Source organism: Corvus brachyrhynchos, unplaced genomic scaffold (genome assembly GCF_000691975.1).
Source record: "Corvus brachyrhynchos isolate BGI_N302 unplaced genomic scaffold, ASM69197v1 scaffold162, whole genome shotgun sequence".
In the NCBI taxonomy this organism is placed as follows: domain Eukaryota; kingdom Metazoa; phylum Chordata; class Aves; order Passeriformes; family Corvidae; genus Corvus; species Corvus brachyrhynchos.
The window spans coordinates 512,382-539,706 of NW_008236696.1; the positions used below are offsets into that span (position 1 = coordinate 512,382).

A 27,325-nucleotide genomic window follows, 5' to 3' on the forward strand; every position below is an offset into this window, starting at 1 on the left:
CGGTGGGTTATCAAGCCGCGCCCGGGTGTGTGGGGGGTTCCCGGCACGGGCTGCTCTGGAGGGGCTCCCGTGGGTACGCCGGGCTCAAGCTCCGGGTATCCCGGGACTTGCAGGGGAGGGGGGAAAGAGCGGAGGAAAAACACTCCACGACCAACCAGCCGTGCTGAAATGGATGTCAAGTGCAGGACTGGAGTTAGGGTTCAGGGAGGAAGCCGGATCCTTCCTTCTTCTGGGGTGACCTTCCCGCTGAACAAGGATGTGCCTGAGCAGCCCCTGCCCTGCTCACCCTGCTTCCCGTCACCCCCAGGCCCTGGCTGTCAGTAATAAGTACATATTCCTTCATAACACACGCCAAAAGTCGCACTTGGTATGTTCGGAGTGCAGCTTTGGTCCTGGTCTCTCTATGTTAAGTAATGTTCAGGACTAAAGGAAGAGGATGTTTGTATGAAAATTTGTTTCATGGATTTTTAGGCTGTTTGCCAGGCACCGAGCGATTTCCAAGGGAGTCTGTGAATGGTAAGCCAGATGCATCTACTGTCAATTATGCTTTTTCTGTTAAAAAAACCCCCCAAAATACTAGGTGTCTGCAGAATGGAAATCTGAATTTTTGGGCCTAATTCAGTGGCTCTCCAGCAATAACACATAAAGCAAAAGAAACATCCTGCCTTGGGTTCACAACACCCTATTAAATAGTAACAGTTACAGGACTTAATAAGTTTCGGTGCAAGGGTTGCCAGTGGTTCATTGGGCCATTAAGTCTGAGGGGAGGTGATCTAAGCAGAAAACAATGTAGGTTGCATTTTTGGATTGAGTGAACACATGATGCCCTTGATAGCTTCCTTCCAGTTATCTGTGTTACCACAAGAAGAGGTGTACTACATTTTCAGTATTTACTCTCTGCTGTCTCTAGCTGTGTAATTTTAAGGAGAAGTATAGGAACCACATTGAGCATTTGGTATTTGCTGCTGTGTTTGGTTTCTGGCTTGTGTCTGCTTTGAGGCTTTTCTTGACAGAAGTCTGTAGAAGTTACTGTAGAGACTGGCACAATCTGTGGCTTTAAAGGACATGTGAGACATTGTCAAAGTATGTGAAATTCTGAGCTCTTTGTTTCACAGTCCCTTTAATCCACCTTTAAAGAAGTGAAGATGCCCCTGGCTATCAGCTGGCAGAAGGGTTCATTTGGTCAGACAGTGAACTAAAATGGGAACTGGTCTGGGTGAAAACCATTTATTTTTCTTCTGTTGGGTCAGTTTTAATCTTGATCACGTCCACATGCAATCACATGGATTCTTGCTTTAGCACAGGGAGGTTGTGGAGCAAGAACAGGGAGGAAGCAGCCCAGGGTTGTGGGAGTGAGGAAAAAATCTGCTACATTGGACAGGAATGCTGGCTCATGACACTGGTAATAATTTCACAGGCGTTGGAATGTTTCTTTTGAGTCCCGTCCATTGACTTTTTATCTGTTAATGCAGTTATCAGTTTAATAATGGCACTGAGTCACAGAGGGTGTTGGTTAACCATTGTGAATACCAGCAAACTAGCAAGCTGAATGCCTTAGTCATGATTTATTTTGAGATATAAGCAAATTATTCTCTACACTTTCTTACAACAGAAAGTCTCAAGCCCCTTCTCAGACTTGCACTATCAAGTGGGTATCAAAGCCAAACATTTTATCTGCACTTACCCTGAAATGACTTGGAGACTGAGGACTAGATGCTGATACCAAAGGCAGCTTTTCCCCCATTCTTCAAATAAACTGTCTCAGAGCTGGATCGAGGAATTAATGGGAAACAGCGTTAATCAGGAAACGTTAATCTCTCCTAATTTCCTTTTAATGGAAGCATTTGAGTGGGTTGTAGAAGTTATTGGGAAAGTCTGGCTCGGAAAGTCTTTTCATCTTCCAAAAAGAGTTTCTGGTTGAAAAGAAAAAGAAACAAAAAAACCACCAAGCCAACCCAACCCAGCCACTTAGAAGCACAGATTTGTTCTTGAAACGTTTGGGAATCTGATAGTTGGGATACTTGCCTGGGGCAAAGAGCTGAGCCTGAATCCCCAAAACTTGGCTGGGTCTGGCCGGGAGCCCAATTACTTTCCTCAGCCAAGACAAAGACTTCACACAGGACCTTTTGAAGAGTCTTTGTTTCATTGAACTGTACAGTGGTAATTCTTTGTCTTAAATTCATGAAATATGTTAAAACAGGATGGAAAATTTCCCTAAAAGCGAACAGAGATCATGAGAATAAGGGGATGGAGAATTCCCAGAGACTTGGGAATTAAGGCATTCAGTTGAGTTTTTCCAGGTACTTCCTTCTCTCAGGTAAACTGTGCTTATCTTTCACATAGGACTGGTTGTTTAAAATGCTTAAAATAGTGTTATCTATTTTAAAGAGTTACTGTGATCTGTGCAGTCTGTGTAACAGAGGTTCCTGAGGCAGTTTTTAGGAATTCACTATGTTATTCCAAATATGGGGGTTTTTGTTGATGCAGTAACAAAGTATAGCAGCTCCCGGTGTATGGCACTGATCAGCATCTCTAATTACAACCATTTCAGTGCTCTGATGATATTCAAAGTTTGCCTTTTGTCTTACTTCATTTGCTGGAGATGCTTTTTGTCAGGTCAGTATAAGAAGTTGTTATATTATTCATACATATGTTGTGGGAGTAGAGAACAGGTAGGAATAATTCACTGCTTGTGCTCAAGGAATCCTGTAGAATTCATGCTGATTTAGAAAAGAAGCAAAACCAAACAGCTATAATAATTTTTCTGTCATGATTAGAACTGCTAGCTTGTATTCTTTCAGTGCCTGACATAGATTTTATGCTGGTTTTAGCTGTGTAGGCTGTAATGTAGGTTAGATTTTTAATAAAAAGGGGTAGATACCAATGCTTTGCTCACCTTCAGTTTGATTTGGCTCAAATGAAGAGCACGCCTGACAGTCCTCTCATGATACATGTTAAACCTGCTTATTTTCTTGATTTTAATGTAATTACATGAGTGGAAAAAGTGTGAGGAGAAAATAAATTTTAGTTGTTAAATCAAAATGTAGCTCCATAAAGATTTCCAGAAAATTTATTTCTTAATGATTGTTGAATTCTTCCATAATTTATTTTTATTTTTATTTATCTTGGGCACTTTTTGATCAATTCTTCAGCACAGTGACTTCTGTTGTCTGTTGACATTCATGTTCTTCACAGGAGAGTGTTCAGCTTAAGAAGACTTTGGACTAAGCCTGTGAATACATTTTCCCCCCTTCTTGCTGTTTCAATATTGATTTAGCTTTCTGACAATATGTTTTTCCAGAAAAACAGACTTGCACAGGGGAAAACAATGCTTTAAATGGTTGTGAATGGCAGTGGCTGCACCTCACGGTACAGAAATGACACTGACACAGCAGAATTCCCCCAGAGTCCTGTGGGGCTTCATTGCAGTGAGCTCTAATTAGACATTTTCAAAAGCCTTAATGACTGGCCCAGGTGTGTGATACATGCATGGATATGTAGGTAATATGTATGATGTATCTGTACATTTCCATGTACATAACATGGGGTATATGAGGCTGCAGGTGGAAAAGTCTAAAGCAGTAGTGTCTGTTCTTACAGGGTTGTTCTCTCACAGGAGTTTAAGCTCAGTGAAAATGAGCTACAGATAATTGTATTTAATTGTTGGCATTGGTTTGGGGTTTTTTGTGTTGGATGGTTCTTTTTTTGTTAAAGGGTATTACAACTCTTGGATGATTTGTAAAAGAAAATGAGGAAAGCTGTTTGATCTCAGGAAAGGTGGAGAATATGGTCTTCTAGATGTATTTAAAATACATTCTCTAGTGTGTTTAGATTTACCATTTGCCTTTTCTCAGTCTTCCTAAGATTTATGTTTACTGATTCTGATGTTTGCAGGATATTGACACAGGCCTTCCAGTAGTATGCATTAAATTATCTTTATTAATACTTATGAAAGATAGAAGTGATAGCATTTTCAGTGAAAGTAATTCAGGACAAGTGCTGTCTTGTTTATTTGCATGATTGTAAAAAGTCTGGTGCCTCCACAGTAGGAGTTAATTGGCACCTCCAGATGTGGTGAAACAAATGTGTGCTTGAATCAGATTTTCTTCTAATTTCCTGTGTGCGCCAAGAGGTAACAAATAAGGATGTTTATTTCACCTTGGAATAGTTTCATGACAAACATGATTATTCCAGGCAGTGTATAACCTTATCTTCATCACAAGGAAAGGCCTATTGTCAAGAAAAGTTTTCCCACATCTCAGTAAAAGAAAACATTTTGTATCTTTAATGCAAGTCAGCAGGCTATGGTCCATATTAACTTTCCTTTGTCCCTTAATTTGGCCTACTAACTTTTATTTAAAATACAAAATTTTGTCTTAATAGAGTTTAGCTTCTCCTTGGCTTGAGTGAATCCAGCTTTTTCCTGGAGAAAGGCATCATCAGTGCTATTAGGGGCAAGAAGCGTGGAGACACAAAGGTGTGACAACAGAACCACTGTGAAAGTGAGACCTGTCAGGGTCATCAGTGGAGTTCAAATGGCAAAATAAAGTAGTAGGAAGACCTGTAACCTTTCAGTTCCTGTGTTTGTAGATGTTGTTTGTGGAACCTTGTTTATACTTAACATCATCTTTCTCTTGTAACATTGCTATTGGCTAGAGTTCTCTGAAAGACTGATACTGTCTGCTCTAGCAGAAGAGATATTCCAAATTATTTAGTAACTGATACTTGTCCTGCTGGAGGTATTAGAGTACTAATTTAGAGAACATGCTTAAATTCTGAAATAATTAAACTCTCATTTTTTGTGAAGGACAACTGGTTTGCCGCTTGAAGATACCAACAGGTAGTAAGAGATTTTTTTTTTCAGTTGGTACCAGCTTTTACTTTAGAGATATGAAGAGATTCCAAGGCTGTTCAGTACATCTTAACATTGTGATTTTTCCTGTTCACTGCAGTACAGATAAATCTATTTCAAGTGAACTTGAATCATCAAATTTGAAAATATGCTGAACAGATTTTGATAATGTATATATAATTTAATCTTCAGTTTTTGCTGAAACATCAGTGATTACAGTCTTTAAAAGTGTGGTCTGTAACTCTGTTTTTCTGGCAGTAACAGTCATTCAACAAACTTTCTACTGAATAGTTCAATCCCAAAAAAACCTACGATGTAAATACATAAAAATATAGATACTTTGCTTCTCTTCACTGTTCAGAACTAATTTTTTGTTTAAGAACATATTCCAAAGTGGATATATCTGTGCTAAAATGTGAATAAATGCAGGAATGGTAAACTCTAGCACCAAATCAGTGGAGCTGCTAAGTAAGCAATGCCTTTTTCCTTCCCGGAAAAACAGGAAATACAGGTTAAGGCTTTGCCTCCTAATACAGGGTTGCTCTGTGGTGGCTGCCAGTGTGTCTGTGACAGTAACACACCGTCAAATCTGCCTTCTTGGCATTGGGTTCCCAGTTGGTGTTTTTAGAGAGGATGTGAAGGGAGACCTTTGTGTCTGAGAGACCTTTGCCATGTTGGATGGATGCAATTGGGACTTTCAAATAAAGCCCTGTTTGGTCTAAATGACTGTGCTATGTCTAAATACTGGGGTTCAAATGTTGTTCTGTTTTGCATTTTGTCTCATGTGGGAAGAACAGGAGTGATTCCTCTACCAAATCATGTAGCAGCTTTTTGACTGCTTTATTCAGATTATTGAAGAGATGTCATGTTTATCCTGGACACACATCTGCCCTATTTACTGGAGTCTGTCCCCTAACTAAACCCAACTGATGATGCTCATAAATCCAGAAGCAGGCTCGCTGTTCTTCCACAGTGCTTAGAAATTGCCAGTTAAATTTAGTCCTGCTGCTGCTCTAAGAGGAGCCTCAGGCAAGCAGTTTATTTTTTGTGTGCTCTCTGCCCCTCCTGAGCGTTGTTCCAGTTCCATGACCACAGCATTTTATGTTAAGTCACCTTCTTGATCCCAATCTGTCCATGAACATGATGTTTTAAAGATATTTAACTTGCTGTGTGTGTACACTTCAGTCTGGTAGGAACCTTGATGCCATTTCTGACCAGGTGAAAACTTTGTTGCTTCAATAATTTACTTTAGCTCTCCTCAACAATCATGGGTGCTGGCACCCACCGGAGCAAATCCAGCTGGATGAGGTTTTTATGGGAAGATTAATCTTGTAGCTCAAACATGGGGCTTTTGTGCTATGTTTGAGGAGTGTGTTGTAAACAGCCTTCCTCTAACTGTACCTCACAATTCCTTTGGTTAAGGGACTGAGCCCTGAGTCACCTGATCCCCTTTAAGGCCCAGCCAACACAGTGGGTCAGCATTTTTTGCTAACTTATTAAAATCAGGTTAACTCATTTTTAATTGTAATCATCACAGAAATACTCATTCTGCATAACAGTAAAGCAGTACATTTCAATTCTAAATATATGTTTCTCTGTCAGCCTTCCCCTTCATTATGTGAAGCACCACTCTTCTTTTAAAGGCACTTTGAATATTTGGCACATCCCCCAAAACGCTAGGAAATCTGTTTAGTATTTGTCATTAATTTTTCATAACATCTACAGAATCAAAATTTAGTTGGGGTAGATGTATGTGTTTTTACATTTTGATATCTAATAACAAAATAACTGTTAAAGAGGAAGTAAAACCAGAAATATGTTATGATCATAATTTAAAACATTTGCAGCATTTCATTCTTGAGTTTCCACTGGTGTAAGAGATCTAATTTCTCTCTGTGGTTAATGTCTGCTGCAACTCACTTCATAATTAATTTGGGCATAAAATCTGAGGTTTTTTGAAGAAGATACCTGGAGGATTAAATGTCAAGTAATAAAAATCACTTAGAGCCTGACTTTGCTATAAGAAGGGAACGTAGGTACTTTATTTTACTTTAACATTTTGGAGGTAGTTTAATCAGGGATGGGGTTTATATTAGTGGTATATGGAAGGTGATAGAGATGATGATCAATGTTGTGTTTTGTGAAATAGTTTCTGAACTTTATTTTTCTCTTGCTCAGGGACATCATGATAACCTATTTTGAGCCTTCCATCTCCTTCGAGGGACTGTGCAGTGAAGTTCGAGACATGTGCTCCTTTGACAATGAGCAGCTTTTCACCATGAAATGGATTGATGAAGAAGGTATATCAGTGCTCATCAATACATTGCTCTACATCCTACCTTTTCTTTCCCTTTCATCTTTTCCTTTCCCTCTGCCTTCATAAGATAACCTTATAAAACATAGAATCTGACTCCAAAAATAAGTTATCCAATGCCTTCTTAAGTAGAGCTTAATAAAGAGGTATTTGTTTCACAGTACTTAGTGTGTAGCTTGCTCTCTGTCTTTTTAAACCAAACAAGACCTCAGTGACTATTCAATGTTAGCACTTCTCATGAAGGCAACAGAAAGTATTCCCTTATACTGTTGAAGATTCTGTTTATATCTTATATTTTTGAAAGAGTTAAACAGACATTAGGTTTTACAAATTGCAGTATTCATCTAAAATATTGATACAATTTAATGTATAGTTGAGTTGTATGTGTAACCAAAAACATTTTATCTCAAGTGTTATTATCAGCTGTTACTTTAGCAACCTAAAGTCTATTAACACATAGCTGCTAATAAAACTTTTTCTAAATACCAATGACATGTAGTAACTTTTCATCAAAGTGCAGAGACAACCTTGACTGAGAACTCTTCATCTCTAGTGCTTACATTATCCATCCTAAAGTTTGCCTTGGATGAAAAGAAGTCCAGTGTGTTCTCCCTGTTTACAGATGTCGTCCGTTGAGCGGTGTGTGTACAGTGGTAATTTTTTTTAAAGGTTATTTGTAGGTTCTGTTTTCTCAGTGGAATTAGTTCATTCTACATGTAAGTTTTGAGCTACAGCTACAACGAAGAGCCCTCTGAATTATGAGACTGCTGTGGAGTTATTTTAGCTGATGCAGTACATAAAAGGCTGCAGTGTGCAGTGATTTGTTGGCTGTGGTTGGTGTTTGCATGCAGTCATCAGCATAAATGGTGCTTATAGAACTGTTTCCTCCCATTTAAAACTGGGCTACTGCCAATTTATTCAGAGCTTAAAGTTAAACATGGAGCAAAGCTGGTGTTTGGAAGTGCCATGTAGGCAGGTGTGTTAAGATTACGTGGTCTTGGGAGTCTGAGCAGGTGGGGTTTTTTCTTCCCCTCATCATTCCAAAGTTATTTATACCAGGCAGATGCAGTACAGTAAAATGAGCAATGTTTATGACTGAACTGTGCAGCAGAGCTACTGGGAGTTGAACATTTACTTTATAATAAGCTGGCTGTGTTGTTTTATCATCAGGAAGATAATGGACTCGTCACTGTAGAGGAGTTTGCAGTGTCAGTCATAGTAAGAAGTATATATATAATTTTTCAATAAACATTTTGTACTGATTCAATAATTTACATGAAGCCACAGTTTGTTCTGTCTCAATTTCTGCTCTTTAATTAGAGTTACTTTTGTAAAAGAAAAAGCAAGGCTACAGTTCAACTGAATTATTTTCATGTGTTCACATAGGATTTGATTTTCACAAGCAATCCATGTTTGCTTTAATCGTTGACAGTTTAATGTCAGGGGAGAAAAAGTTAATCTGCCAATGAGGAGTGTGTTTAAAACAAATCCTCCTGTCTTTAGTGAATAATTCTTGCATGTACAATGCATGGCTTCTTGCCAAGCCCCCTGCCTCCTCTCTCAGCACCACTCTGTAGTGTTTTCAGTTGATATTCTTTCTAGAAACCTGTTTTCCTTTACTGGAAAATTCATATACCACATCCTCTTCACCAAAACTGAAGTTCGCTGTTTAACAGTAGCATGAGGAAAGAGGTATGTGCTGTGGGCTGGTACTTGTTACACTATTACTCATGCTTTTTATAGTGTAAGAGAAGATAAGGGGTCTGGGGCATCACTATTTCCTGACTAAACTGGATTTACCTGGTCACTAAGGTTTTGATTTGTCATATAGTAAATGCCTTTGCAAGATGAGGGCATCATGTATAACTCCTCTGATTTCATAGAGGTAATGGCACACAAAGACTGATCTAATTTAATTGAGCGGAGTCATCTCCAAAATCCTCAGATGCAACTGGAAAACAGAATTAACTTGATTAGATTTTAGACAAATTTCTATTTTTTCCATATATGGTCAGTTCAGCTTCACTCTGCTTTCTGAAACATCCTGTGGGATGGACCCTGGCCTTGTGTGTCACTTCAGTCTGTTGTTTCTCAGTATATAACTCAAAAGTAAGTATTTTCCTATGTATCCCAGTTGTCTTTGACTGCAAAATTTGTACTACTCAAGCTTGTTGAAAGAGATGTCCATAAACCTTCTGTTCTGAGTTTGCTTGTTCTTGAGACCCTCTTTTGCTTCTGCCAAAAGGAAACACAGAACTGTTTGCACAGGTGTTGGAAACAAAAGAAGAAAAACCAGTTTGTTGATTCCCATAGTGAGTCTGAGTAAATACAATTGTTCCTTCTCCTCCCACCCTGCTCTGCACAGTGTGCGTTTGTGCCGTGGGTGGGCACTGTGGTGTCCAGGTATCCAGCTGTTGGGGGGGAGTGGTTTGGTGGTAAATGACTGTAGGTGGCTTCAAAGAGTCATCTTTAGGATTTTGATGTGCAGAAAACAATAAAGACAGAACACTGAAAATGGACCATTTACATTTATTACTGATATTTTAGCAACAGAATAGAATGCATAGAATCACAGAATGGGTTGGGTTTGAAGGACCTTTAAGATCATTTCATTCCACCCCCTGCCATGTACAGGACACCTTCCACAAGACCAGGCTGCCCAAAGCCCCACCCAGTCTGGTCATGGACACTTCCAGGGATGGGGCAGCTACAGCTTCTGTGGGCACCCTGTGCCAGGGTCACACAGCTCTCACAGGGAAGAATTTCTTCCTGGTATCCAATCTAAACCTACTCTCTGTCAGTGAAGTCATTCCCCCTGTCCTGTCACTCCAGGCCCTTGTAAACAGTCTCTCTTCACCTTCCTTGTCGGCTCCTTCAGGCACTGGAAGGCCACAATTAGGTCACCCCCAAGCTTCTCTTCTGCAGGCAGAACAATCCCAATTCTCCCAGTCATTCCTCACAGCTGAGTCCTCCATCCCTCTAATCAACTACGCTCTGTCAGTGAAGTCATTCCCCCTGTCCTGTCACTCCAGGCCCTTGTAAACAGTCTCTCTTCACCTTCCTTGTCGGCTCCTTCAGGCACTGGAAGGCCACAATTAGGTCACCCCAAAGCTTCTCTTCTGCAGGCAGAACAATCCCAATTCTCCCAGTCATTCCTCACAGCTGAGTCCTCCATCCCTCTAATCAACTTGGTGGCCTCCTCTGGGCTGGCTCCATCAGGTCCATGTCCTTCCTGTTGTGGGGGAAGATACATTAGAAACAAATGCATTGTGATACATTAGAAACAAAACAAATTATCTGGAAAAACTTCTGGGGGCTGAGTTTAAATACCCCCGGCTGCTGGGTGTGTGATTCCACTGAAAAGCCTTAGCAGTGCCTGTATTAATTTAGAAACCTTGCCATATAAAACACAAAGAGAATAGCTGAGAGTCTGTTGCATGAGAACTTTCTAACTGTGGCATCGACTGAGGACTCAAAGCAGTAAAATTTCCAGATTGGATCCAGTTTAGCTGGGATGGAAATTACTCTGCCTTCTTCCAGTTTGGTTACCCATAACCAGTTTGCCACTTAAAGACATGGAAAGTAGTATTTCTGTTAAAAATTAGAAATATGGAAAGGCAGACTTGCTGTATGGGATTTGGGCTAAAAATAAACTTGTGCTCATGCTGGAGGATGAGCAGGCAGAAATAAATTCCTTGTTCTTACACAGAACATCTTGTGTAGATGAAAAAGGGGAAGGAAGTTAAGCTAATAACTAAGTATTTTCTTTCTTTGGGGCAGTGATGACTGGGACAACATTGTTTTAAAAATGTTTCAGTTACAGTATTATTTTGAAAAAGGCTTATTCTTTTAGGGGGCTAATTTTTTTATAATGTTACTAATCTGCATCAGACACCAAAGAAAACAAGTTTGAGATAAAGTTTGAGAAACTTTATCATCAAGGATTTGGCATATAATTTAGTCTGCACCATCACAAATGGTCAACAAAACTGCAACGGTTTTTCTAAAAAAAATAAGAAACAAAGCCAACCAACTCCCACTTTTTTTCTGCCTTGGTGCCCTTTCTTTAAAAGATTTTATTTCAAATAGCCCTGTGAGTGTGAAAGTAGTAGTTACAAATCAGAAAAATGGGGTGTCGTACTTAGATTACATTATTTGTCAAAAGTTTCCATTTTTGTTTGAGGAGAGACTTGAGCACTGACTGCTTTTGCAGCTCCTGGTGCAAGTCTTGGCAGTGCTGAAGGAGCTGTGAAAATAGAATTGACTCAGTTCTAATTAAAAAACCATGAAATAAAAGGTAATCTTAGAAAGTTTTTAGGTGCTAGAATATAGCCTGCACTTCCTGTACTGAAATAATGTGTAACCGTGCTTGTAGCAATGATGGTTTGTTATTATGATCTGCTCACCTCTTGGGAATATCCCATATTTTTATTTTCCCTGGAAGAATTCAATATGACTATTTTCAGATGTACTCTTTGAACAGTGTTAAAAAGAAATACTACCACATTTGAGAATATTGGATTTTTGCTACAATAATTATCTTGGAACCAACTGTGAGGGAACTCCTGAATGGTATGGAACTAATTGGGTTGAGTTTTGTGTTGTTCTGTTTTCTTTCCACAGGAGATCCATGTACGGTTTCCTCTCAGCTGGAGTTAGAAGAGGCCTTTCGGTTGTATGAACTAAACAAGGATTCAGAGCTTCTGATCCATGGTAGGTGAAATTTACTGAAATTTACTGCTGCTCGTGTTAGTACCTGTGAATGAGTGGAATTCTTACCTTGCATCACCTGTACTTTTGGCAGCCTTCTCCCTTCAGGCCTGTGGCCATCCTGTCAAGGGATGCTGATGACCATTCACTGTACTTTTAGCTCTTCTTTATTAAATTAAGGGAGGAAAATACACTTTGCTGTTAGTTTATTCATGAAACCCAGCCCCTGTCTTTTCATTCATTCAGCCCAAGTGCCTTCATACACTTGCTGGCAGTGAATGGTAGAAGAGATAAGTACAATTTATTTATTTATTAGATGTATATATTATCCTGAAGTTGATTATGGATAAGTGCTTTAGAGCAGCATCTCTGTTAGGAAAAAAAGTTAATGAGCTCCATTTGTGATACCAGATTAATAAAAGTTTGACTTTTCTAAAATTAAGTACTTCAGTTTTAAACTTAATAATATTATGCCCCTGTTGAATGTGTGATTGTTCAATTTTTATTCTTCAGGGTTATATTTCTGTTTTGGCAGCTTCTGCAGAATATTTTTCTAGCTATTTGTAACTTTTTACCAGTAGAAGGTCGGTCTTGGTTTATCAGAGATTAGAGCAGAGAAGTGATCATTATGAAGTGTTGCTGTGTTACACTACAGTGTCTTAACAGGCTCCTGCTCCTAAAAAGATGCAAAAAATCTAGTTTGTCGTCAGCCCATTTGAAAGGAAAAGACAGCTTGGCAGCTTCCCACAGAGAGTTTTAAAAAGGGGAAGAATATAATCCCTTTGTAGATATGTTTCACTGCTTCTGTATATATTACTTGAATTTTTGATCTGCCCTTTCTCCATTATTTTTTGTGCTTGATAAGCTTCTGATTAAACTGGCACCAGGGCTGTCTCTCCACAGCTATACTTCTCTCTGATGGTTACTGAAGCCAAATAAACTGTAAAAGAGGGGTAGTGTTACTGAAGCTAAATAAACTGTGAAAAAAAAAAAATACTTACATAGTCAACATCCTATGTAACTGTTAGGACACTGTCACATAATACATTTATAATGTTCGGAAATCTTGACTCACTGTGAAGATTGGTCACATGAGAAAACAAAATCATTACTTTTTCTAGTTACTTTCTTTAAGAAATAACTTGATTTATTCTGCCTTTTGCTTGTATTTCTCATGTACGTCATTGCTATGCCCAGCAAAAGGGCTTTGTGATGCTTTGCAGCTCACCTGTTCTTAAACAGTTCTGTTCTTCAATGCTGTTCTCTAGATGGTTGAATGCCTTTCAGGAGTGTTGTATTTAGCCCAAAGATTTATTTTCTGTCTGAAATAAAAAGCTAATCAGAAGTTAATGTCTTTCTTGCAGTATTTCCTTGTGTCCCAGAGCGGCCTGGCATGCCTTGTCCAGGAGAAGATAGTAAGTAGGCATTTTAGTTAAGGAATACAGAAAATCAGATTTCCTGTTTTAACAGATTTTGATGTTTGGTTTGGCATCCTGCAGTTATGAATATTAATAATGCAAATCTGTACAAATCAAATATTTAGAAGGAGTAGAAAGTCCTGCTAAACTTAATGTTTGTCACTTCTGAATCATTGTTAATCAGCATTTCACATTCCTGTTAACTACCCATGTCACTCTGCTTTCCTTGCTTTTGCCTCTTCTATCATGACAGTTTTTTATCCTATTCTTGTCTTTTTGGGAGTTGCCAGATTGCTGGCTGACAACTGTGAGCAGAGGCTTATAACCAATGATAACGACTTGTGTCACCATTTACAGAGCCATGGTTAATTCATTTGAAATTCAGGAGGATTCTCCAAAAGCCTCCCTTGTGTTAACTAATGTTCTAGACATTAAAGAGGTAATTTCCCCTCAGTCTTAAAGTTTTATAAAAGAGTGTGTGTATGTTATGCACTGACACATCTGTCAGCTTGATATCCAAATCTCTGACAAATGTAAATGTGCATGTTTAAAAGTTAACTTGGGCAGAATGGGTAATGCTGGTTATCCGAAAAATGAGGTTGGAGACTGAATCAGATTTACAGCTCAGTGTAGTTTTTCAGTTTTGTCTTCTGACATGCCTAAAGTAATGAAAAATAAAGTAATAGTTTAAAAAAAAAATAGTGGCAGCTGTGGATTTAAAACACTGGAGTATTTGTCAATCAATCTTATAAATCAGGACATGCTCCCAAAATTCACCTTCTTTCCTCCTTTCCCTTCCCCACAGCTCCTCCCCAAGTTGAGGTGTATACTTTGCACACAAGCACTTGTATTGTTTGGACAATTTCCCTTTTCTTGACTCACTGTTCCTTTTAACTTTGGAAAATCAGAATTAACTTTGAGTTGATCAGGATTATTCTACTTCAAATATTCTCCAAAACTTAAAAAAAAGGAAAAGATACTTGGAACATTCCTCTGTTTCTGTAAGGTGTAGAAATGAAACTTCACTCTGCAAGTCACTCTACACAGAAACCTCCAGGAGAAGATGTTGTGGTTCTGTACTTGTATTTGTCTGGATATAATCCTGTGTTTTTCCTCTTAGAGTCCATTTATCGCCGAGGCGCCCGCCGGTGGCGAAAGCTCTATTGTGCAAATGGTCACACTTTCCAAGCCAAACGATTTAACAGGGTGAGACTCTTGTTGGGTACTTAAAGCCATGATACAGGGATGTCTTACTTTGATAATGATGATGCCACTGCCTTGAAAAGTTATCAGGTAGTTTTATTCTCATTTTTGTTGTTTGTCTATACACTTTTGGTAATCCTGTATTTTCAGGAGACCTAATCAATATGAAATCGTCAGGAACTTAAAATAGAAAAAACCAAAACAAATTGGTTGCAATTCACTGTACATATACTCTGAAAACATAATATTAAAACTCCTGTGTTCACTTAAAATCTTCCCAGAGTGCAAACTGGAATGTATTAGATGGCTAAAAGTAGGTTTTCAGTTTTTCAGCTTCTGGGAATAAAATGGTCTGAACTTGCTTATGATGCACAGACTTTTCTTTCATGACTTTTAGAGGAGAAAGCTGTGATGTTTCTCCAGGCAGCCTGTTTCTGGTGCCATGTAATCTACTGAAAATAGCAAACCATTCAGAATGTTTTCGGGAAGCAATGGTCAAATAGAATTAGCTAAGGACCAAGAAGGCTCTGCTGTGTTTAAAACAGCAGCAGCAAAAACCAAACCCAAAATATTTGGGTAAGTCAGGTCCCTTGACAGCTTCAATAATCTTTCCTTCTTCTCTAAGCTTAGTGTATTGTGTGCTTAATGCTTGAGATTGTCTCCACTAAACTTCATCTTGAGCATCCTCTTGTCTAACTTCAGCTTTTTTTGTTGTTGTTTTTTGACCTCATCTGGGTTAAAGGCTGTCAAGGCACCATAGTTAAATCAGTTTCCACTCTTGCCTCCGTAGGCACCCTGTTTTCATGGATCTTTGGAGTTGTTTTGTGAATGTCCTTCAGCGAGTGTTGATCTTCCCATTCACGTTGTCTGGCTGTTTAAGGTGTTGAAGCTTCTGCTCTCCTGCCTTCCTCTGTAAGGACTCACCTACAGAGAGATGAGGAGATGAGCTTGGTTCATGCAAGTGTGGCTGGATAGTTTTTATTGTTTAGTTTTGCTCTTTAATTAGAGTTGTGTTGGTTTCTGATTGCAGAGAGCTCACTGTGCCATCTGCACTGACCGGATATGGGGCCTGGGGCGCCAGGGGTACAAGTGCATCAACTGCAAGCTCCTCGTTCACAAGAAGTGTCACAAACTTGTCAATATTGAATGTGGCCGACATACACTACAGCCAGTAAGTAAAATTGTTCTGAAAAGTTACCTGGGAAAAGCAGCAACCAACCAATCAAACAAATAACCCTCCCTATTTTATACTATTGGTTTTCAGGCTGCAGCCTGCAAATAATTGCAGTAGTTGAAACATCATTTTTATGGTTACCATGACTTTTGTGAGAAAGTTTGGGATTCAAGGAGCAGAGTTGCAACTTAGTAGCAAGACAGGAGTCTAATGTGCACATCTGATGTTTTTCCCTTGTCACATGTGAGGGACATTTATCCCACTGTTCACAGGGATGTTACATAGTGTGTACATATGCACGCACACACTATTTTACATCTTCAGAATGGACTACAGGTCGAGTAAATTCTCTACATATCTGATACATTATTGGATTATTTCCCATTTACAGCAAAGGAATCTGAAGTGCAGAAATTTTGACTTTTCTCCCAAGAAATTCAATCATCTTCAGTTCTTAAGTCCTGAGAAAAATTGAGATTGTTACTGCTCCTGGTTTAATAAAATGGACAGCTACAAGTCCATATTTTGGGAATTCTTTTGACTAGTATGTATACTGCTGAAGGACTTCAATTTTTCTATCTCACTTCTCATCTCCTGTATTTCTTTCTCTATTGTACCAAGTTGTCACTTCTGCAGCTTTTGGAAACATGTCATAACTTCCAGAAAATACGGAAAATAAAGAATGCAGTGGTTTATTTCATTGTGTATGTTTTAGTAACTATGTTGACTAATCAAGTTAAAAAGTAGCTAGATTATATTCCTCAAGGGTCGTTAATTTAGTTTATTGTCCAAGTGTCTGACACTTGGACAGTCTATTACAAAAATCCTATCTATGTTTGCAGGAACCAATAATGCCTATGGATCCATCATCAGTGCATTCAGATAATGTAGAAACAGGTAAGATCAATAATTTTTTTCTCTAAATTACTGTAAGTTGCTGAAAAGTGAACTTTGAAGTAAAATTATTTTAAAAACCCCTCTTTACTTTTTCATAGAATACAAAAAGACAGCTTCTTCATGCTAAGGAGCATATAAATGTAAAAATTCCAGTATTGTATATCTTATCAGTTTCAGAAACTTGATTAAAAAAAGAAGAATTTAGGCTATCAGTTACATTTAGTAAGCTGAGTACTTCAAATGCCCTGATCAGGCAAAAAAACCCAAACCCTTAACAGCAGTAGCAGAGCTTCTGCTGGAGTGGAGGCCAAACATGTTTATTCTTGTGGCAGTCAGAGTGATGATCCTAATGCAAACCTATCGGTTTTGAATTCTTGCAATAGAAACATTTAAACTGTGTTTCTCTGAATGTGGAAATTTTAAGGCAGAAGAAAATCCTGTTGTGTTTCATTGGTCTAATAAATTTTTCTTGCACTTCCAGTGATTCCATACAATCCCTCGAGTCATGAGAGCTTGGACCACGTTGGTGAAGAAAAAGAGGTAAAATATCTTAACCAGGCTAACTCTCTACATAGGATCACAGAGTATCTGAAGTTGGAGGGAACCCATGAGGTTCACTGAAGATCTTAAAGCCTGTGTGTTTCAATTTCAAGATTTTAGTAATTTAATTTGTCACAAACTGAAAATTAGCACAAAGGGCGCATTTGGGTTGCTCCTGAGACATGTGCATGTATGGCTGGCACGCTGCTTTATTTTGAACCTTGAGATGTGCTTTGATTTAGAAAGTGTTCCAAATTCTTCCAGTTTGGTTTGTTTCTTATCTTCCAAGTCTCTTTTGCTTCCTTTGTTTCCCAGCACATTCCTTTCCAGGACAGTACAGTCTTAAGATAACAAGTGTTAATTGAATTACTTGTTTATATTCATTTTGAAATGTTTGACATGCTGACTTTTGCAGTTGCTGACAGTGGCAAGGCTGCTTCCTCATTTCAGTGCAACTTTATCCACAGGCGATGAGCATTAGGGAAAGTGGCAAAGCTTCCTCCAGTCTGGGCCTGCAGGACTTCGATTTGCTCCGAGTCATTGGAAGGGGCAGCTATGCCAAAGTGCTGCTGGTTCGGCTGAAGAAAACCGAGCGCATTTATGCCATGAAAGTGGTGAAGAAGGAGCTCGTCAACGATGATGAGGTGGGCAAGGTGTTCTCAGTGAATTGGGCAGCTCTTCCAGACAGCTCCAATGTCCCCCACGAGGTGGGAGCCAGGTCTGGGCTGCAGCACTCAATGAGAATTCAACACGTGGTTTTTTGGTACTGTTCTATAGGAGGTTCACAAGGCAGGTAACCAGGTGGAGTCTGATTTTCATATGTTCAAGTCTGGGTTTTTGTCACAAAGAAATCTCACCATATTATTTTAATTGCTTGTTAAATCAGACTCCTATCTTAATTTTTGCACAGTGATTAGTAAAAACATGTCAGAAATTGCACTATTAAACTGCTGAAAACCTCTTGTTACTAAGGATTTCCCCTGGGTTTCTTTAGGCTACTCTGAAATGATTGAAGTGACTGTGGCTTGCTGTCCAAGAGATTTGCATTTATTTCTCAGTCTACCATTGATTCCTTCTGCATTTCTTGGTGCTATTCTACATTTCCCTGCACCAGTTTATCTTTTATAGATCAGTGTGTTTTCATTCCCAAGGTGGTTACACGGTGAGGCTAAGAGTAAGGGACATTGAGGAAAAAAATGTATGCTGTCAGCTGTTGCTTCACATTTCAGAACTATAGAATATTTAATTTCTTGCAAGTAAAACAAGGACAGCAAAGCCCTTTTGTGTCTTCCTGCTAATTGTCATTAATACGTGACCTAAGAAGTGCAACAGTCCTTTTCTGAATGTCACTTTTCTTCAAAAAATAGGATATTGATTGGGTTCAGACGGAGAAACACGTCTTTGAACAGGCCTCAAATCATCCCTTTCTGGTCGGACTGCACTCTTGCTTCCAGACAGAAAGCAGGTAAAGGTCATAAATTAATAATAAGATAGTCTTATTAAAAACACCTCATCCTATCAGGCACCTCAAAGGCCTATTTAAAGCATAAAGCATTAGGTAGCAAAGTCAGTGTTTTGTAAACCGTGTAGTATTTTATGATCCAAATGCCATGTGCATCTAAGGTTTTCAGATGGGGAAGATGCAGAAGAATGTAGAGTACTGGTAGATGTGGTGGGGAGGATTCTGGAAAGGAAGAGAAGTGCAGCTAGTAGGAAAAAAAAAGGATTGAGAATATGTGGTAGAAGAGAACATAGAAGGAAAAAAGGCATGAAGAGGTGAAAATCAGAAGTACAAAAACTGAGGAATAATTGTCTCAAACTTGCCTGGATTCTCTGAAGATGAATCTCAATAAATAGAATCTGAGTTTTCAAAAGGAAAACTGAGTAATAGAGATGAAAATGATTATTTTTCTATTCTATACAGTAATAACTTTTAAGTACATATAAAATACAGCTATTGTATATTTGAACAGTATCCTTGCTGTTTCAAAAAGGTGACAAGCTAGTGGAGGGAAGTGAGAAGAAAGAGTATTTGTAATACACTTACTGTATTAACCACAAACAAAGGAGACTAAAGGGATCAGGAAGGAAAATTAGATTTTAATTTTTTTTTTTTGGTTTGTGCATAGAAACTGATGTGGCTCTATACAGTCACATGTGTAGTAATGACAAGCAGTACCTGTAATGGATGAGGAGTATGGGAAGGATTACTTACATTCCTTTAACAATGAAGGAATTACCTAGAGAGACTTTGTATACTTGATTTTTAACTTTGGAAATTTAGTCAAAGAGTGGTGGGGGCGGGGATGGGAATGGTGAAACCAGCCTGGTGCCAGAGAGATGGGTAGAGTGGAATGGGCATTGTTCTACAATAGACCTCTAACATCTCACACCTCTTTCAGCCGTGCACACAATCGCTTGTAACAATCCTGTGTGTTCCAGGTTATTCTTTGTTATAGAGTATGTCAATGGAGGAGATCTGATGTTCCATATGCAGAGGCAGAGGAAGCTGCCAGAGGAACATGCCAGGTGTGTCTCGTTCCAGATTTCTTGCATCAAAACAGTGGTTTTCTGACACAGTGCAGCAGTGCAGAGATTATGAGGGATGAGCCAGCAAAGCCTTTCCAGATGTTAAGGATTTAAGAAATGTGAAACTGCATCCTCCTTTTGCTGCTGCAAGCCACTGTGTTTGTGTTTCGAGAAGGAACTGTAATAGCATTCAGATGCTGTTCGCATTGGCATTACTCTGTATGACTTCAGTCTGCTATTTTTTTCTAGAAAAACAGTTTTACAGGGTTTTTTTTAATGTCTAATGATATCAATGTGTTTCTTGTACAACAGCCACTACCAGCTGTCCAGGCAAATGCTGAGTTCTTGGTGCATATGCTTAATCTCAGATGGTGAGATAAAAGGGATGATTGCAGTAGACATTACTATTAACTAAAAACAATTTTTGAAGTGCATAGAAACATTTGCGTGATTATAAACAATTTGCCACTTCTCTGTGGAAAAAGAATAGAATACTTGGGATTATGTATAGAAAATATCATACTACCAAGACTGTGTTATTGAGCTTTGAGTTTTGATTACTGAAGTAATCAATATTTCTTTTTACACTAGGTTTTATTCTGCTGAAATCAGTCTAGCATTGAACTATTTACATGAGCGAGGGATAATCTACAGGGATTTAAAACTGGATAATGTGCTCCTAGATTCTGAAGGTCATATTAAACTCACAGATTATGGCATGTGCAAGGTAAGATCTAGTTTTTTGCTAACCAGGAAAATCAACAATTAAGAAATGTTATAAATTAAAAGATGCAGAGACTTTAAAAAGTGAAGTTTCAAGTTATCTCTTTGTACACAGTGCACACAGGCTGTATATTCATTTCATTTCCACACGTGGAGAAAAGGCAAATGCCAGAGTGCACAGACCACACTTGCATGTACTGTTTATGTTTTTATAAAGCTTCTGGATCAACTTGTCTGGGAGGGGTTGGCTGAAATAGTCAGGATAAGGTGATTTCAAAAGAGGTTGAAATTACCAGTCACTTGCTCCTGTTTGGATTCTGTGGCACTGCCCATTTCTTCTGGGAAAACTTTTGTCACTACAAAGACACTGGATCACGGGTTTGACTTTGCTGTGGAATTGCCATTATGCTGGTTATTCAAGACTTAAATTAATTCTAAGTAAAGCTCTTAACAGAGGAGTGTGGGATCTTCAGTTAACTGTAAAGTATTTTCTTCCCATCTTTTCCTAAAGGAGGGGCTGAGGCCCGGTGACACAACCAGCACATTCTGTGGGACTCCAAACTATATTGCACCTGAGATTCTCCGAGGAGAGGATTATGGTAAATGGAATTTCTTGATGCTACTTTATAATTTTCACCTTATCTCTTCTTACTGGAGTTGTTTAGCAGTAGAAAGTAAAAATCTCCATTAGACACATAATCAGTCTTAATTCAACATCCTGTCTGAAAAAGTAAATAAAGCCTTCAAAGGAAGAGCAGAAAATTTCATACAAAGCAAATGAGATACTCTGCATTCCACATTTTAAATTCTTTTGACCAGTCTTGAAGAATAGCTTGAGTCTTCCAAATTTATTATTGTTTATAACTATTTTAGATAGTACCAATGATATACTTGCAGTCTGGCATCGTGTTTGGTTTTGGAGCTTTACATTTGGCAGCAATGATGGATTAGATATAAATTCATTGCAAAAGGCCTAGATAGTAGATGTCCCTTTACATATTTGTTTTTAATCTACCATCTTATTTCAGTCAAATGTCTCTTTCATACTGGCTTCAGATATTCCTGCTTATCACAAGCTTGCTAGGCCAGCCAGCCTGTATGAGCCCCAGCCTGGCTACTGGGATTTCCTGTAGCAGTGAATAGTAGGGGAGATAAGCTTTGCTCCATGAATGGCTGACTTACTGCTATTAAGACTCACATAGTTCCTCCTTAGCCTTATCTCCCACCCTGGATAATGCACTGTTGGTTAGTAATGACTAGGCTTAAATATTATCTATTTGTTAAGGTCTTAACACCAACCTTTAAACTCTTTGCATTTCCTCTGTACAGCATCTCCTCCTGTTGTCTACGTAATGATCCACGTAATGTCTGGTACAGCCGTTATCTCTCCTTTATTCAGCTAATTGGAGAACTGGCAATACTTACATTTTTGAACTCGTTCTTCTCTGTCTGTTTTTAGCCCCAGAGGTGTTGGTATTTTTGTTGTGAAATGTGGTGTTTTCTCTCTTGAATTCCAGGCTTCAGCGTGGACTGGTGGGCCCTTGGTGTGCTGATGTTTGAGATGATGGCGGGCCGGTCACCGTTCGACATCGTCGGGAGCTCTGACAACCCTGATCAGAACACAGAGGATTATCTCTTCCAAGGTAAGTACCATGGGTGTTCCTACACTTCAGTGCTTTGCTTCCACTTAACCTTTAAACTAACTACAAAGATGCAAAGGCTGATAGGAACCTTGTTTTCTTGCAGTAATTTTGGAAAAACAGATCCGAATTCCCCGATCCCTCTCTGTTAAAGCAGCAGGTGTTCTAAAGAGTTTCCTTAACAAGGTAAGAGCTGATGTACTTTATCTGCCACATACAGAAACAGGGTAGAAAAGATGAGAGCCTAAAGCACAATTTCAGTGGGGCTGGGGGCCCTATTCTAGATACTTCTCTTAAAATCTGAAGCTCCTGGTTCTCAGGCTGGGATTGAGTGTAAGTTTCAAAGTGAAAGGCGTAGAAATGCTCCAAGTGATTTCTTTAAGCTGGAGAATTGAACGAACTTACCAGATTTATTTTGGTTCTGAGAGAAGCAGCTTAGCAAATCACTTGGACAGCTTCTGATGACTTCATGGAGCGAGATGCAGAGGCAGGATGTGCTCGCTGCTTGCTGGAAGCTCTCTAGCCTGAGAGTCAGAAGGTGCATGTGTGGTAGTGGATGATGAGTCCAAGCACTTGCTGGCTTTTAGTGAGTGTTATGTGAGTGGGAAGAAAGAGATACAGGAGAAACCAGATTTGGTAAAGTTATTCTAAGAAAGTAACACTGTTCACTGCACACTGTTACAACTCCCTGGTAGTGTGTGCATGTGTGTACATGGAGATGGAATTGTCTTACTAAAATAACCTCCTTTCCACACTATTTACCAGGAACTGCAGTTACTGCCCCAGTGTGATTTCCTGGCATAGTCTGTTCAGGGAGGAGCAAGGGAAGGTGGGGAGAAAGAATCAAATTCATTAGTAATCTAACAAAGCCTGCTCTGAAACCTATGGTATGTTTAAACAGATCTGAATGAAAAGGAAGAAAAGCAGCATAGCCATTTATATTCCTTATATTCCTGCCTATTTCAGAGGGTAAATTGGAGCAGTTTCCAAAATAAATAATCCTAACCTAGTTCTTTAATGTTCCTTGTAATTCTGGTGTTTCATCTCTCATGGGATTTGTAATAAAGGCATTTTATTCATGTGTAGACCATGGCATCCATTTAGAAATATTTTCTTCCTTGCCCAGGATCCAAAGGAACGCTTGGGCTGCCATCCTCAGACAGGGTTTGCAGATATCCAGGGACATCCCTTCTTCCGCAATGTTGATTGGGATCTGGTATGTGAATGCCCACTGCCGTGGCTGAGTTTCTTTGCATACAGTGATGCCTTGACAAAGTTGTTTGGAGCCTAAGATCAAAATGGAACTTAAGATCAAAATCCTTAAGATCTTAATTTATGTTGTACCAGAATTACCATACACAATCTTTTATCCCTTTTACAGACAGTAAGTGCAGTAGATTAATAGAATGATTGTAGAAAGTATAATAAATAAACTTAATAGTAATTTCCAGCCTTGTTTAAAAATAATTCAATAGGTTGTAACTAATTCTCAGTGTGACTAAGTGCATTTATTCTTAGATGGAGCAAAAGCAAGTGGTGCCTCCATTTAAACCAAATATATCTGGAGAATTTGGTCTGGATAACTTTGATTCCCAATTCACCAATGAACCTGTGCAGCTCACTCCAGATGATGAGTAAGTAATGTAGAATTTGAAGAAGTTCAGATAAGAGAAGACGCTTTGTTTGGCTTGTTTGGGTGTTTTACACTGTTGGTAGTCAGGTAAGATTATCCTGGCTGAAAAACCTTTATAAAAGGCATGATAATGTGCTTGATTTTGGTAGTGGATTTGTGGTTCTTAACTCTTGAAGAGCCCTGACCTTTCTAGCGTGATTGAGCTGCTGTTGTTCACATTTTACAAATTTTTGTAGTGTTTTATATAACATTCACATAGTATGTAAACACGAACAGTCAATATTAATTGTTACCTGTGCACCTTAATCAGGTCTGAAATCCAACTTCCTTCTTCATCCCTTTCTAAAGACAGACTGTACAAAAAAGGTTTAGAAAAGTTGCTGATGCAGGTGCAGTATCTATCACATCCTAATGTTTTCAGGTCCTTACAAAACTGTCTGTTTAGGGCATAGTTTTAAAACTGCAAACCTTGCAGACTGCTTTGTGGGAGAGTGAGTGCAGCCCAGTCACTGCTTTTGAGGGGTTTTGTGTTTTGGTACCATTATTGGGGTTAAAAAAACCCAGTGGTAACTGTAAAGGTAGAGAGAGACGAAAGAGAGAAGAGAAATGTTCTCAACTGCAGTCCACTGTACAGGTTTTAATTTTAAGTCAAACTATCAGTTAATGTTATCTTTTTAGTTTTGCTGAACTAATGACTTTTTAATCCTAACAGTGATATTGTGAAGAAGATTGACCAGTCTGAATTTGAAGGCTTTGAATACATAAATCCTCTTTTGATGTCAGCTGAGGAATGTGTCTGAATTCTCCATTTCTTAACTGTGCCAATCGTTACTCCATTTGTTTCTGCATGGATAAACATCTCTCCATTTGGATACACTTGCATAAAATGAGTAACTCAACATCCTGCCCTTGCCACCTAGTATGAATTTTCTTTTTGTATTGATTGTTGTCCAGGACAGTTGTTATGCTGAACCTTCAACTGCCAGATTTAAAATGTTAGAACTTTCTAACAATTTTGCCAAATTTGAATTTTAATACAGGAGTTGGTCTCTGGGGCTCCTGACTGCACAAAGGGTCTGGCTGTATAGTTTGCCAGTACAATGTTCTGAGCAAGGAAAGGTTTTCAGTGCTTAATGAACACAAATTGTATCAGGTGATGTAATAATCCTTCAAGGATTTCAGATTTTTCAGCAAGATGAGTAAGAACTTATCACTTCTGTAGTTCCAAATGTCTTCTCTCTAAATATCTGATATCCCTGTTCTAGACATAGAAATTAGAGCTATGTTAGTGCCCTTCAGACTGAAATGACAGCAAGGAGAGCAGATATTTACACTGAATAGGTCAAGACTCTCTGCTTTCATGGGGAATATTGATCCTATCCTGAAGGAGACTATTAACTCCATATCAGAATTGGTAGGCTTTGCTCCAAAACTCACACTAGGAATTGTACACTGATACAGAGAGTGCCTTTCTATCCTGGCCCTTTCAGCAAGGGTTGGACACGGCATCAAGTGTCAGTTTAATTAAAGAATTCAGTTAACAGTTAGAGAAGTTAAAATCTGAACAGCATAATTTAGCAGTAATGAGCAGCTAATACTGAACCTCATACTATTTATTGCTTTTATACTTGCTGTCTTAACTGCATCAGAACTGCACACGGTACAGCCACAGCCTGGAAAAGGACATCAGTTCCTTTTTTATCTTACTGCCACACTGCTGGGAATGAGTTCCACTTTGCCAGTGGAAAAAGCATATCTAGAATAAAATAGGTGCTGTCCTCAATGACTCCCATAACTTCTGCCCTTAGAGATGGTGATCTGTACTTAAAATCAAACCTGAAATGTTGGTAGCAGGCTCAAAGAAAGCAATTGAAAGAATGGTTCAAACTAGGACTAGGAGGTGTGTTTCTTACATTTCATGTTAGGAAGCAGTGTAATATACAGCACAGATAATCCTTATTTTTAATGCTAAAGCAGTAGTTATGAATGTGATGGGCTGAAGAAATGCCAAATGTACCACTTTTTTTTTACTATTATTTTGGGGAAAAGGGATTAAGAGACACTGAGGAAAGGAATCTGTGTTATGTAAGAGCCACAATACAAGCTAAGTGTCACTGAAAGCAGATCTGAGTATCTGTAAGCACAAGTTGGCAAACATTACCTGAAGCTTTTAGTAGACTTTTGCTGGCCAGTGTCTTTCTGTGAAAATCCTAATTTTCACTAATTTCATAGCACAAGTTTTCTGGTGTATGTCTGTTCACTTCCATGTCAGCTGCCAGCAGAGAGATTGCACAAATCCACACTGGTGTCACGGTATGAGATTTAGTTCATGTTTTTCTTTGCAATGTGAGTAGGAAACTCTTTAGTATTGGGCTGAGTTTCCAAAACTGGGAAGTGATTTGAGGGACTTCAGTTTCAGGGAAGCATTGAACCTTCTCATTGTTAAAAATCAGGTTTCCTTAAATTCCAGTTGTGTCTTTTCAAATGTAAAATATCAGAGTGAACCTTCCTTTAAAGAGCAGCTAATGACTTCAGCACATTTAATTTGGGTCAAGTGAACTGCTTACGTGCAGTTTTAAAATGGTGATTGTTTAGCCTCTGACTCCTGCACCCACATGATCAGTTTAGACATCAGGGCACAACTGATATTAAACTGGGAAATCATATAAAGCAAACAAGAAAAGCCTTGTCTCTACAGTGGCATAATTTCCTATGAGGTATTAAGGAAAATGGCTTTATGTAAGGAAGGGCGTTTCTGCCATTCATCAGAGAAGACTAAAGCAAAAGTTAATTGGTTTTTTTATAATGTCACAGAAAAAATACTTTTTCTATTTACATATCTAACCATTAAGAATGTTGCAAAGTGACAAGTAAATTACTGTAAATCCATTTTTAAACTTTAATTTTCTCCAAAGTGCCATGATATTAACTGTTATTTTTCATTGTTAAGCATATAGTAACTGTCATAAATATTCAGAAGGGACTTTGGGTGTAAACAGTCCAGTGCAGTAGGTTTTGTTTTTTGGAGAACGTGTCTGCATCAGAAGCATGATGTATTTATGTGGAGTAACCTCCTTTTTGTATGCGAGTTGGATTCCTATGGGTGCTCTGCTAGTTAATATTGTCACTACTATTTTCCTGTTTCATATGGAATATGGTCTTGAGCGTTGTTGTGTAATCATTCCCTTTATTTGTGCACACTTTTTACTTTAAATAAAACATTTCTATTAGACCTCTGTGTGTTAAAATCTCAGAGAAATACTGTGAAATGCTGGTCTTTGCTTGGGGTCATCATCTGACCGTTTTTAACTATCCACATCCCGTGGGAGCCTTGTTCTAATCTTTTCATTTCTTGTAGAAAATTGCACTGGGATAGGCCACAGCAACCCAAGAAATGCCTTTCTCACCCTGCATTTACTAGACGTGTCTGAGAGTGCAGGTTCTGCTCCAGCATCATTCCCCAGCCTCATGCTCATCTTGTCCTTGGGAAAAATACCATCCTTGTGGGTTCTGGTTTTCCTTCCACCACCAGTGATGAGACAAAAGCAGTGAGGCATCAATCCTTTGCAGAGAGACAGAAATCTTCAGGGAAAATACAAAATGCTGCTTTAGCCTGTTCGTCCAAGGGCCTCTTTCAACTGGAACTCGTACAACATCATCTCAGCTGCCAGAGCTGGGATTTGGAGTTCACA

General features: G+C 38.8%; 1 protein-coding gene across 2 annotated transcripts; it reads left to right on the top strand.

The window, feature by feature from the left end:
* The first annotated feature begins 447 nt into the window (after positions 1–447).
* PRKCI (protein kinase C iota) lies at positions 448–26,865 on the top strand. Of its 2 annotated transcripts, XM_017726865.1 has the most exons (18): positions 448–516; positions 7,031–7,152; positions 11,790–11,879; positions 13,241–13,291; positions 14,415–14,500; positions 15,528–15,668; positions 16,514–16,568; positions 17,050–17,108; positions 17,576–17,752; positions 18,476–18,573; positions 19,551–19,637; positions 20,229–20,364; positions 20,872–20,959; positions 21,878–22,003; positions 22,107–22,186; positions 23,127–23,216; positions 23,519–23,634; positions 24,346–26,865. In XM_017726865.1, the coding sequence occupies exons 2-18, from the start codon at positions 7,038–7,040 to the stop codon at positions 24,431–24,433; spliced, it is 1,683 nt and encodes a 560-aa protein (XP_017582354.1). In that variant the 5' UTR covers positions 448–516; positions 7,031–7,037; the 3' UTR covers positions 24,434–26,865. The 2 variants fall into 2 exon arrangements, with proteins under 2 accessions (XP_017582354.1, XP_008642676.1); XM_008644454.2 differs by lacking the exons at positions 448–516; positions 14,415–14,500 and having other exon boundaries at positions 7,030–7,152.
* Positions 26,866–27,325: the final 460 nt, after the last annotated feature.

What these genes read in the sequence shown, in the direction of transcription:
- PRKCI (XM_017726865.1), top strand. Translation starts at nt 7,038, where the DNA reads ATGATAACCTATTTTGAGCCTTCCATCTCCTTCGAGGGACTGTGCAGT. An exon ending in TTCAGAGCTTCTGATCCATG is followed by an intron (nt 11,880 to 13,240) that starts GTAGGTGAAATT and finishes TCTTTCTTGCAG; the next exon opens with TATTTCCTTGTGTCCCAGAG. An exon ending in GCCTTGTCCAGGAGAAGATA is followed by an intron (nt 13,292 to 14,414) that starts GTAAGTAGGCAT and finishes TTTTCCTCTTAG; the next exon opens with AGTCCATTTATCGCCGAGGC.